Source organism: Haematobia irritans, chromosome 5 (genome assembly GCF_050003625.1).
Source record: "Haematobia irritans isolate KBUSLIRL chromosome 5, ASM5000362v1, whole genome shotgun sequence".
In the NCBI taxonomy this organism is placed as follows: Eukaryota; Metazoa; Arthropoda; class Insecta; order Diptera; family Muscidae; genus Haematobia; species Haematobia irritans.
This window is the reverse complement of record NC_134401.1, coordinates 73,897,832-73,909,824: the sequence shown is the minus strand read 5'-3', so window position 1 is coordinate 73,909,824 and position 11,993 is coordinate 73,897,832. Positions and strand designations below refer to the sequence as shown.

The 11,993-nt window shown below is 41.1% G+C and overlaps 1 protein-coding gene across 1 annotated transcript; it reads left to right on the top strand.

The window, feature by feature from the left end:
• Window positions 1–5,611: 5,611 nt before the first annotated feature.
• Window positions 5,612–6,808, top strand: LOC142239851 (uncharacterized). The gene has a single exon (XM_075311607.1). The coding sequence runs from the start codon at window positions 5,612–5,614 to the stop codon at window positions 6,806–6,808; it is 1,197 nt and encodes a 398-aa protein (XP_075167722.1).
• Window positions 6,809–11,993: the final 5,185 nt, after the last annotated feature.

Below are 11,993 nucleotides of genomic sequence, written 5' to 3'. Positions count from 1 at the left end.
ATCCAAATTTTCAACCACCGTCACATCAGCCGCTTCAATTGAGTCATCAAGGGCTTCCTCTTCACAGATCTCGGTGACTCTCGCAACAATCCGCGGTTCAGCTTTGGTGAGTTTTGAGCCTGTAGAAACTTCCCGCATATGATTTTCGCCATAGTCTGCAGGTTTTATGTCTCCTTCGGCTTCGCAAGGAGATTTTTTCACTGCTGACTCTACCAGAGGCTTGTTAGGTTAGGTTCCTTGTCTTGGTCCTTGGGTCTGGGCTAGATGTGGCAGCGACTCTATGTTTAATATAAACACCACATGTCGTCTTGATCCATCCACCTCATCCAAACGACCAACTTTCCAATCGGCGGTTGGAAGATCTGGGTTACATTCTTTGTAACCCAATCGGCGGTTGGAAGATCTGGGTTACATTCTTTGTAACCCAATCGGCGGCTGGAAGATCTGGGTTACATTCTTTTAGTCTCTCTAGTATTGACTCAGGATCAGGAGGGTTTGCCGGTATCCATGCATGTGCTCTAGGTTTAGCCGGTATGTCTTTTTTATCGACTAACTCCAAAGCGGCTCCTTCCCAAACTTCACCAATTAGCATCAATGCAGCTTTAAAGCAGTCCATAGACCTCTGGTCCGCAAAAGCTATTAACTTATATCGTCCTTGATTCCATTCTGCATCTTGCCGTCGAGGACTTGGTCCGGGAAACTTTTTTCGCACCTCTGAGTAGACACCATACATCGTGTTCTCAATTTCCCCCCATTTTTGCCTTGGAATCATACCGTCCAATGCTCCTTTATTAATAATAGCCATCACAAGGCTGTCTTTTGCAACTGAGGAAAAACAATCTTTGATCCCGTTTAGAGGATGGCAGCTCATCCGGTGATCGTTCCCTTTTTCCAGCTTCAAGAATTCCTTGAGCCCATTTTAAGGAATCGCTTTGCTTAGCCGACAACGTGCTTCGATCGACTGATCCTAATTTCTTTAGGATAAACAAATCATTTCTTCGTTCCTTGAATCGCTTTCGAGAGGGATTGCCTCCTTTTGATGTCGTCACCTTAGAAAAGGTTCGACTTGCCAAAGTGTCACCGCCACCACCACCCAAGGTAAGATACTCAATACGAACCAGACCTAAAAAGTAAAAACAAATCCTCTGAGAAAATAAAGATCAGGGAAGAAGCGTCCATGTGGCTTGGACAACGGGAAGAGAAAAAAGCCGAAGTAGGCATCAAAGTAAGAAAAAGCCAGAAGGGCTATAACAAAGTTAAAATAAACGCTAAACACGGCAATTATAAAACAAGAAAAGCCAAAGGGGCTAAATCAGATTAAATAAAAAACTCCGAATAAATATAAAAAAGGCACAAAAGAAAAACAAAATAATACACATTTGGAAAAAATACAAGGAAAAAAAATAAAATGACGGCAGATAGAATAACCCTCTACAAAATTCAGCAGCAAATACTCAAGGAAATGACGGAAACTTCCGAAAAACTGAAAACCGGAATGGTTAGAAAGGCGGCATTGGAAGCCACGTCAAAGCCGCTAGAAATTAAAATGGACGAGGCAAAATTAAATGAGTACAAGTTAGGACTAATGCCCAAAGCAAACGATAATTATTTTAAAGATAATGTATGGGAGAGAATCGAGAGTACCTATGAAAGTTGCAAGGAACTCATACAGAAATTAAAAGGAGAGCCCGAAAATAACGAGGCAGTAATTGAGCTTCCAATAACAGAGCCAGTAAGAGAAGCAGTGGTCACAGAAACACCAGGGAGTCAAGGGGCCAGCATGGAGCAAATGGCTGCACTAAACGAAAGCATACGGATGCAGATTCAATTCCACCAACAGCAATGGATGAGACAGCAAGAGGAATCTCAGAAACGAATGATGGAGCAAACGCTGCAAATGCAGGAAAAGAAGAAAGAAGACCTTGTGGGAGAAGGGGAGCTCGCAGCGGTCAAAGGAGGTGGTAGTTCCCACACAAGGAATTCATGAGAAAAAAAATGCGTTGCTGTCTCAATTCCGAAGGAAGATAATAAAGCTGTCCGATGCCGTGGAAGTACAGATTGGAGTTTCTAAATACGCATTGGAAAATATGAATGCTACGTGAGAAAAACAATTCGACGACATCAAGCAGCTGCATTTAGAACTTAGCACGGAGTATGGGATGGAAGAAGTGGATGAAGAATTGGAAGATATAGAAGACAAGATGAACGGAAAAATAGAAAACGTAATTGTGATGATAAGTGGCTTAAAGGAAGAAGCTCACGCTGTAGAGCTAAAAAGAATAGAAATACCATGTTTTAATGGAAACGTGGAGGAATGGAGTTCCTTCCACCACTTGTTTAAGAAAATGATTGATGGAAACAGGCAACTATCGGAGGTTCAAAAGCTGTACATCTTAAAACTAAATTGAGAGGAGAGGCCTTCCGGTTGGTGCAGCACTTGCAGGTGACGGATGCGAATTATAACACAGCGTCGGAATTGCTTAAAAAAAGATATAACAATAAGAGAATTCTATTCACGAAGCTGATCGATAAAATTCTTGATCATCCGAATATAAACAGCCAATCAGCAGGAAGTTTGAGGAACTTGTTGGACGGCGTGAATGAGAGTATTCATGCATAATTCTAGCCAGAATTGTAATACGGAAACTCGATAAAGATGGACTCATTCAATATGAGCAAAATGTAAAAAGATCAAAGGAAATTCAAAGGCTCACCGATGTGTTGGACTTTTTGGAACAACAATACCAAGCATTGGAAGCTTCAGAGGGCAGGAAGCAATTCATCCCAGGAATATTCAAGCAGCAGGACGTATCTATATCGGCGGAAAGGAAACAGTGCAAGTTTTGCAAGTTCTTTGGTCACGACATTACTACTTGTGTTGGATTAATAACCAAACAAGATGAGTATACTTTTCATACTAATTTATTTACAAAAATATTCTTCCTTATATACTCTTACAAACTAAACTGCCTGTGCATTAGAATAACTGATCATCGCACACAGCTATCTCTTATCTATTTTGTTACATTACATGCGATCTTATTTATTATTTTGAACATTCTGCCGGCCGGAACAAATAATGTCTAATATTGCCTCTTTTTGAGCATTGTTATAAAATGAGATTTTGAGAATTTTTAATACTAGGATAATAAAAATAAATGCTAAGTGCCCAGATCTTTCAACATTCTACCGGGCTATATTCTTAAGTTAGTGGACTGTATTATATAATTATGTTTGAGTTATATAAATTTATAATCATTAACGTATTATTTAGGAATAATCTAATTTAGAAATAATCTTTACATAATGTGGTAACAATGTTTCCAAATCTAGACTTTACTTCCATAAAGTGTGAAATGAAATACTCTTAATATGTTGTTATTTTTAGCAGATTGACAGTAGAGCCAACTACTGATGTCTGCTTTCTTATTAAACAACCAACACTGCTCAAAGGTTTGGAGCATTGGATTTGCGCTGTCATCCTGCTGCGAGCTCCAAAGTATAGCTGTACGTCAGGGTCGGGCTCCTTCTGGATCTTCTTTTTCCGGCGCCAACGCATCATCATCCCTCTTCTTTTCACTCCGGCAGTGAGTGCTTTTCTTTCATCTTTGCGAATGGAGATTTGACGTCCTTCCTTCACATCCATCACTTTGTCGGCAAGTGAGATGTACCTGTGCTTTACTCTATCAGCGATTTCTTGACATCTTCTCAGTTTCCTTCTGTACTCTCTGTCGGCTGCGGTAGCGTTAGCAGATATTTTGTCCTCTTTTATGATCAGAATATCGGTACTTTTAACAGGAGATTCTCCTTCGGCAATTGTTGTTGCTTGTTTGTTCTTCGTTTCTGCTTCACCATCTTCCGCATCAACATTTTTAAGGACACCTTCATTCTTCATGTCTTCGTCACCACCTTTCACAGAAACATTCTTAAGGGCACCAACGTCAAGCTGTTCGTCCTTTTGGATATATGTTTCCTCATCACCTACGACATCATTCTCAACTGATTCTAGGTTGTCAATTGTGGCATGTTCATTGGAATTCTCTTCCCTTTCAGCATCATCGTTTGATATTTCCTTCTTGTCCTCGTCTTCTGTATCCATCTTATCCTCAATTTTAAACTGTTGCTTGAATTCCTCCCAATTGGAGGAAATTACATGAGGCGTTGATTCATTTTTATCTTTATTCTCTTCGGATGTAAAATCTGATTGTGCCGTCACACTCGCCACATTTCCTCCGGAGTGAGGATCTGCCGGCGAAAAGGAGAGTGATGCGATTTCCAAAATTTCAGTTTTATCATGCTGTTCGGTTGCGTTCAATAACTCCCTTATTTTTCCAAATTGAGCATGTTCATTTGTTGCCTCTCCCAAATAAAGTTTCCGCAATAGAGTGTCCCTATTTTGCTCGTATAGGTCTTCAACCTCTTCGAATACTTTGGTTAGATAAAAGAAGGGTCCATAGCGATAAAACATTAGCTGCCAGTACTGATTATCTAACTCCTTCATACATACTTCCAAATATGTTTTTGTATCTTGGAGCAAAGGTTTGCCATCTTGTGTCTCCCATTGAAGCATTGTTGTTAATACCTTACGAATAAGATATTTTATTCTCTCCATCCTCATCACAAAGTCCATCTTTGTTCTTTTGGTTGGTATGGAGAATGTTGTTTTTTAAATTATTTGTGTTGTTTTTCATTCGTTGTTAAAGCCACGAATTACGCTTTTCCTACTAAATATATTTATTTTAAGTAGATGTTTTTATATTAAGATCTTATTTAATATTTTTTGATTTTGTCGCTGTCTAAGCTGCGACATACGCTTTTTTAATTCGCTATAGCCCCTTTGGCTTTTATTTTGCTTTACTGTAGCCCCTTTGGCTGTTATTTTTTTATTTGAGCCCCTTTGGCTGTTATTTTTTATTTTTACTTTCCTTCCCTGATCTTTTTCTCAGAGGAAAGTTAATTTTTCTTTCCCGTTGTTTAAGCCACGGGGACGCTTCTTCCCTGATATATTTTATATCAGAGAAAATTTTTGGTTTAACTGAGTTTCTTACCTCTGGTGGGGGAAAAACTCAGTTTTATATAAACCAATGATCCGGTTCGAAGGACCAAATGTTGGATTAATAACCAAACAAGATGAGTATACTTTTCATACTAATTTATTTACAAAAATATTCTTCCTTATATACTCTTACAAACTAAACTGCCTGTGCATTAGACCAACTGATCGTCGCACACAACAATCGCTTATCTATTTTGTTACATTAATATCCCACACACATGCGCTCTTATCAGCTAGTACAATGATTTTATGGCGATCCTAAGTAAACAAATGCGTCTCTAATCTCTATCTAATGATAGGGACCAATTCTAAGATATTTCTATTGTCGGCGTTATCGCATTCATGTTCAAAAGATATTTATTTTGAACAACTTGCAAGAAATTTGTTGCACAAACATGCAACGAGAGGTATAGTTGGGTAAAGGCGGCCCAATTGTGCTTCAGATGTCTGAAGCACGGGAAAGAGAAGCGATGTGTAAGCGAGTGCAAATGCCGGAAGTGCGGATTGAGTCATAACACCTTAATCCATTTGGAGAGAATAAAGAACTCGAAAGCAATGACAACCAACACAGCAGCAAATGTTCTGCTGGCTACCGCCCAAGTTCGTGTCAAATCCCTACAGGGAGAATATATCACATTAAGGGCATTAATTGACCAAGGATCTCAAATAACATCGGTATCACAAGACGCTGCACAGTTGCTACAACTACCAAGGATGAAGACAGATGTAAGACTACGAGGTCTTGGAGAGACCATGGTGGGAGTGGCAAAATCAAAAGTATTGCAGGAAATAAGACCCAGATTTTTCAGTGATATCAAAATCGAAGCACTGGTTCTGCCGAAGTTGGCTTCAGCTCATCCAGATAATAACTTCCAATACACTTTGGGAAGATGGAAAAACATTAGTCTGGCAGATCCGAACTTCAATAAGTCGGAAAGGATCGATCTAGTGATTGGGGCTGACTTTTTCCCGCAATTGGTGGAAGAAGGAGTGCGTCATGACGAGTCGATTGTGGCACAAAACACGAAATTAGGCTGGATCCTGTCTGGAACAGTTCGAATGAAGCCTGGAAACAACAGCATAAGGTCTGCTGCAACAACAACGATTGAAAGGTTTTGGGAAATTGAAGAGGTAGAGGATGAGGAAGCGCTTGTGGAAGATGACTATTGCTTAAAACTCTATGAAGATACAACGCGAGTAGTCTCTTCGGGAAGATTTGTAGTCAGATTGCCGTTGGCTGAAAACAAGGAATTGGGTGAATCACATAAAAGAGCAATGGCTAGGATTTTGAGTCTGGAGAAAAAGCTGGAAGAATGTGCACACTTGAGAGCAGAATATGTAAGAACGATGGACGAGCTTATATCCATGGGACACATGGTGAAAGTAGCTCGGGATAAAGAAGCGAAATACTATATGCCCCATCAAGCTGTGGTACGAGAAACAAGTCTTACCACAAAAGTAAGAGTGGTGCTTGATGCATCATCGAAAACATCGAACGGAAAGTCCTTGAATGATATCCTTCTTACGGGGCCAAGACTGCAGAGAGATATATTAGACATTATTACCAAATGGATATCATGGAAATTCGTCATATCAGCCGACGTGGAAAAAATGTTCAGGCAGATAAAGATAGAAGAGGTCGACCAGGAATATCAATACGTACTCTGGAGAACTGGCAAGAACGAGCCAATTCAACAATATAAGCTGACCACAGTTACATATGGTACAGCGTCAGCACAGTTTCTGACATAGGCCGAAGAATCCACGAAGATTTCTACATGGACGATTTGCTGACAGGAGCATATTCAAGGGAAGAATGCCTGGAAATTCAGAAACAAATATCGAGAGAACTGGAGACTTACGGGTTCCATCTAAGGAATGGATCGCCAATACCCCGGATGTTTTGTGTGCGGTAAACAGAAGAGAGGAAAATGAAGTATTGCAAATACAAGAGGATGAGTTTCTTAAAACATTAGGGTTACAATGGAAACCCACCACGGATTGTTTCACCTTCAACGTACAGATAGATGACGAAGATTAAATAAAAAAGCGATTGGCGTTGTCGAGTCTAGCAAAGATTTTCGACCCGTTGGGATGGCTGACACCTGTTACAGTAACAGCTAAACTATTTATTCAACATTTGGAAGCAGTTAGCGAACTTACCACGGATGCATTTCTTGCAGCTCTTGCGCGATTCTTTGCAAGAAGGGGCAAGGCAAGTGACATCTACTCGGATAACGGGACGAACTTCATAGGAGCATCAAACCAACTAGACAAAGATTATGTAGAAGCCTTGAAAAATAACACTAAAGTTGGATCAATTATGGAGAGTGAGAAAATAAGATGGCACTTTATCCCCCCGGCAGCTCCTCACTTCGGAGGACTATGGGAAGCCGCGGTTAAGTCTATGAAGTATCATCTGAAAAGGATTATTGGAGACACGAAGTTAACATATGAAGAACTTAGCACTGTACTGGCTCAAATTAAAGCGGTGCTAAATTCAAGACCATTGCATGAGCTCAGTAGCAACGCAGAGGATGTAGACACCATAACCCCAGGACATTTCCTAGTTGGATGTCCATTGTTAGAAGCTCCGGCGAAGAGCGATGAAGGAAGCTTGGGATGTGTAAGCAGGTGGAGACTGCTGCAGCGGATAAAAAATCATTTTTGGAGAAAGTGGAAAGAGGAATATTTAACCACTTTGCAGAATCGTACGAAATGGAGAACGACGAAATGGACAAATGGTCATACTGAAGAATGAAGACACTCACCGTGCTCGTTGGCCGTTAGCGAAGGTTACGGATGTACATAGATAGAGGGTAAAGATGGAATAGTAAGAGTTATTACGGTCAAAACGCAAAGAGGAGAGTTAAAAAGACCAGTCACAATGCTATGCCCATTAGAGCACGAAGGTGAAAAATTGGAAGAGATGAATATGGAAAACTCACGACCAATGAGGGCACATAGGATCGAGACAAGGTCCACATCATTATCAATGGTGATGATGTGGACTATGATGGTTAGGTTAGGTTAGGTTAAAGTGGCAGCCCGATTAAGATTCAGGCTCACTTAGACTATTCAGTCCATTGTGATACCACACTAACTAAAAGTACCTATTACATATGGGCACTTCTAGTTTTAACCGCTGAACCTACTTGATTATTTTTCTTTGTTGAACCAACCAGATTGTTCCAAAAACATTAGCAGACTGCTTAAGTTAACGTTTTCCAGATCCGCCAGTAATCTGAAGCTATATGCTCCTAAAAGTTGCTTGCGCTTTACACAAAATGCATGACACTCACATAAGAGGTGTTTAATTGATTCCTTTTCCTCCGCATCATGACAGCTCATACAAAAGTCATTATACATCGCGCCTATAGTTTTTGCAAAATCGCCTATCAGGCAGCGACCCGTTATAGCAGATATCAGGAGTGATATCTGACGTCTCGAGAACACTAGCATATCTAGTGTGCGGTTTAAGTTTAAATGGGGCCATATTTGCTTGGTGTCGTTACAGCCCTTGCAATGCTCCCATCGAACATTTGCCATCATAACAGCTTTCTCACGCAGCATGAGCTTACATGTAGTCAGGGGCATACCAACAGATTCTAGTTCCCCTGGAATATGTAAGGTAGTTCCTAGCCTTGCAAACTCATCCGCTTCGCAGTTCCCCGGTATGTTCCTATGGCCAGGCACCTATATTAGGTGAATATTGTACTGCTCAGTCATCTCACAGAGTCCAAGGATTTTATTGCAGGTTGACCAAGAATTTTATTGCAGGTTGTCTGAGTATATATTAATGCCCACCTTTGTGATTAGGTAATCTTTTCGCTATTCGAAGTTCCAGATCATTGGAATATACTCCGAAACTCAATTGTCCATCCAATTTGGAGCCATCAGTGTAGAAATCTATATATTCTTTATTCCCCGGGGTCTGTGTGCACCACGCCTCACTGTTGGGGATTAGAGTCTCAAACTTTTTGTCGAAAAGTGAACTCGTCAAAGTGTAATCCACTACGTTAGGCACATATGGCATTATTTTGAGGACCGAACTGTGACCGTAACATTTTTCCGCTGTTTGGCCAAAATGTCTAAAGGCAATAGATGCAGCATGACATTAAGGGAATTTGTTCTTGTCTTGCTGAATGCGCCTGAGATACACAAACACGCCATACGCTGAACTTTGTCTAAACTTGTTGGCTGGTGAAGTGCCGACCACCAGACTACAACACCATATAGCATTATAGGTCTAACCACTGCCGTGTATAGCCAATGCACAATTTTTGGTGTTAGTCCCCACCTTTTTCCTATTGCCTTTTTGCACGAGTACAAAGCTACCGTTGCTTTTCTCGCCCTTTCTTCAATGAACTTTAAGCTTAATAGCTTAAAGTTCAGCTTCCTGTCCAAAATTTTTTGCACACTCACCAAAGGGAATTTCAATACCCCCCAAGGAAATGGGCCTAACCGTGAGAGTTTTGCGATCTTTGCAGTACATGACTAGTTCTGTCTTTGCTGTATTTACACCAAGACCATTGTCTTTCGCCCTCTGAATAATATCTCTGATTGTGCATGGGAATTTTCCCCTGACTGCTAGAGCCACATCATCTGCGTATGCCACCACTTTTATCCTTTCTTTTTCTAGGGTAACCAGAAGGTTATTTTAAGCAACATTCCAAAGAAGAGGTGATAGAACTCCTCCTTGGGGAGTGCCTCTGTTCACATACCTTTGTATGTTTGCTTATCCTAGTGTGGCTGAAATACGTCTCTTCATTAGAAGTTCGTCTAATAGTATACATGGATCAACATTCAGAGTTGTCAGTCCATTTAATATCGAGCTCGGATGGACATTATTGAACGACCCTTCGATGTCTAGAAACGCCGCGATTGTGTATTCTTTAACAGATATTGAGCTTTCAATAAAACTGACTAGTTCATGTAATGCGGTCTCAGTAGACCTGCCCTTCGAGTATGCATGCTGTCGTTTCGAGAACAAACTTGAATCGATGCTAGTTCTAAGATAAATATCTATCATCCTCTCCAGAGTCTTAAGTAGGAATGAGGATAAGCTGATTGGTCGGAAATCCTTCGCCCTCGAGTGAGAGGCTTTTCCCGCTTTAGGTATGAAAACGACTTTTGTTTCCCTCCACTTTCCTGGGATATATGATAAGTTGATACATCCTATATATCGCCGACAACCAGGGGACAATTTTGTCAGTCACTGCTTGTAACTCGGCCGGAGTAATTCCATCAGGTCCGGGGTATTTGAATGGTCCAAAGCTATTTAACACCCATCTTATTCTAGATTCCGATACAATTTCTTCGATAGGAAACGACCGCTGAGCCACTGTGGCACCGCCAGAACCTGGTTCAACCGTCTGATTTCCAGGAAAATGTGTGTCCAATAGTACCTCCAGCGTCTCCTCACTGGACGTTGTCCAATTGGCCTCCGATGTTTTAATGAAACCTGGAGCGGAGTTGGTGGATGCTAGAACCTTCCGTAGTCTGGAAGCCTCGGACGTATTCTCAATACTGCTGCAGTAATCATTGCAAGAGTTATGCTGAGCATTTCTCAGTTCTCGCTTGTATCCTCTCAGATTCTTCTTGTAAGCGTCCCAATCCTCAGGGGCTCTAGTGGACTTTGCCTTGTTAAAGAGGCTCCTGCAGGATTTCCTCATATTACATAATTCCGTAGACCACCATGGTGGTCGCTTTTCCCCCTTGGCTTCCCTCTAGGGCATGCAGCTTTCAGTGAGATGTTGAAGGCCTTAGTAATCCGCTCCACTGCGTGTTCGATATCTAGCTCATTTCTCATATTTGTGTCTGTTATTTCCGGTAGCATCATATTGAACAGCTTTTCTAACATTTGGCGGAAATATGGTCTTGGTGGTATGAACATCAAATTTGAAACTGATGTAGCGATGATCTGAGAAGCTGTGTTCACTTAAAACCTGCCACTCAGATATCATTTCATTCAGTTCTTGCGAGGCCAAGGTGATGTCCAAAACCTCTTGCCTGTTTTCAGTAAAAAAGATTGGGGCATCTCCCTTGTTGCAGTCTACCAGATTAGTACGCAAAATAAACTCTATTAGCGGCTCTCCCCTTGCATTAGTATCACTACTTCCCCATGTACTATGATGCGCATTCGCATCGCATCCCATAATGAGTTTCGTCTTTGTTTTCAGTGACTCCTCAACTAAGGTCTTAACGGCACATGGAGGCATCTCCCTGTCATGTCCCATGTAGACCGAAGATACCCAATATTTGCATTTGGATATGTCTAAATTGGCAACGAACGTGTCTGCATTGCACATTGAAGGAAGCAGAAAGAAGTTAAGCTCGTTTTTAGCAATTGTATATGCTCGATTTACATCATTACCAGTATACTGCAATAGTTTGAACCCCGGAGTACTTAATTCACATATTTTGTTTCTATAAACGTATGTTTCTTAAATAAGAACTATGTCTTGTCCCCTTTCATCAGGAGAACTTTTAAGGCAGCAAATGCAGCCTTACAATGATGAAGATTTATCTGGAGGATCCGTAGGACCATCGAGATTTTCAACAACCGTCACATCAGCCGCTTCCATCGAGTCATCAAGAATGTCCTCTTCAGAGATCTCGGTGACTCTCGCAATAACCATAGGTTCAACTTTGGTGAGTTCTGAGGCAGTAGAAACTTCCTCACGCATACGGTATCTATCCATGTCTCCAACATTGGTATCTCCCTCGACTTCGCAAGAGGATCCGCTTACTTCTGATTCAGACAGAGGCTTGTCTATTTCTGAATCCTTTAGCTGATCGTTTTTATACACCTTCATTTGGACACGGCCCTGAGACTTTGCTAGATGTGGCAAAGACTGAGTTTTCAATATAAACACTGCATGCCGTCTTGGTCCATCCACTTCATCCAAATGGCCAACCTTCCAATCAGCTGTTG

Bases quoted from the DNA above. Each gene is read 5' to 3' on its own strand.
- LOC142239851 (XM_075311607.1), top strand. From the start codon at position 5,612: ATGACAACCAACACAGCAGCAAATGTTCTGCTGGCTACCGCCCAAGTT.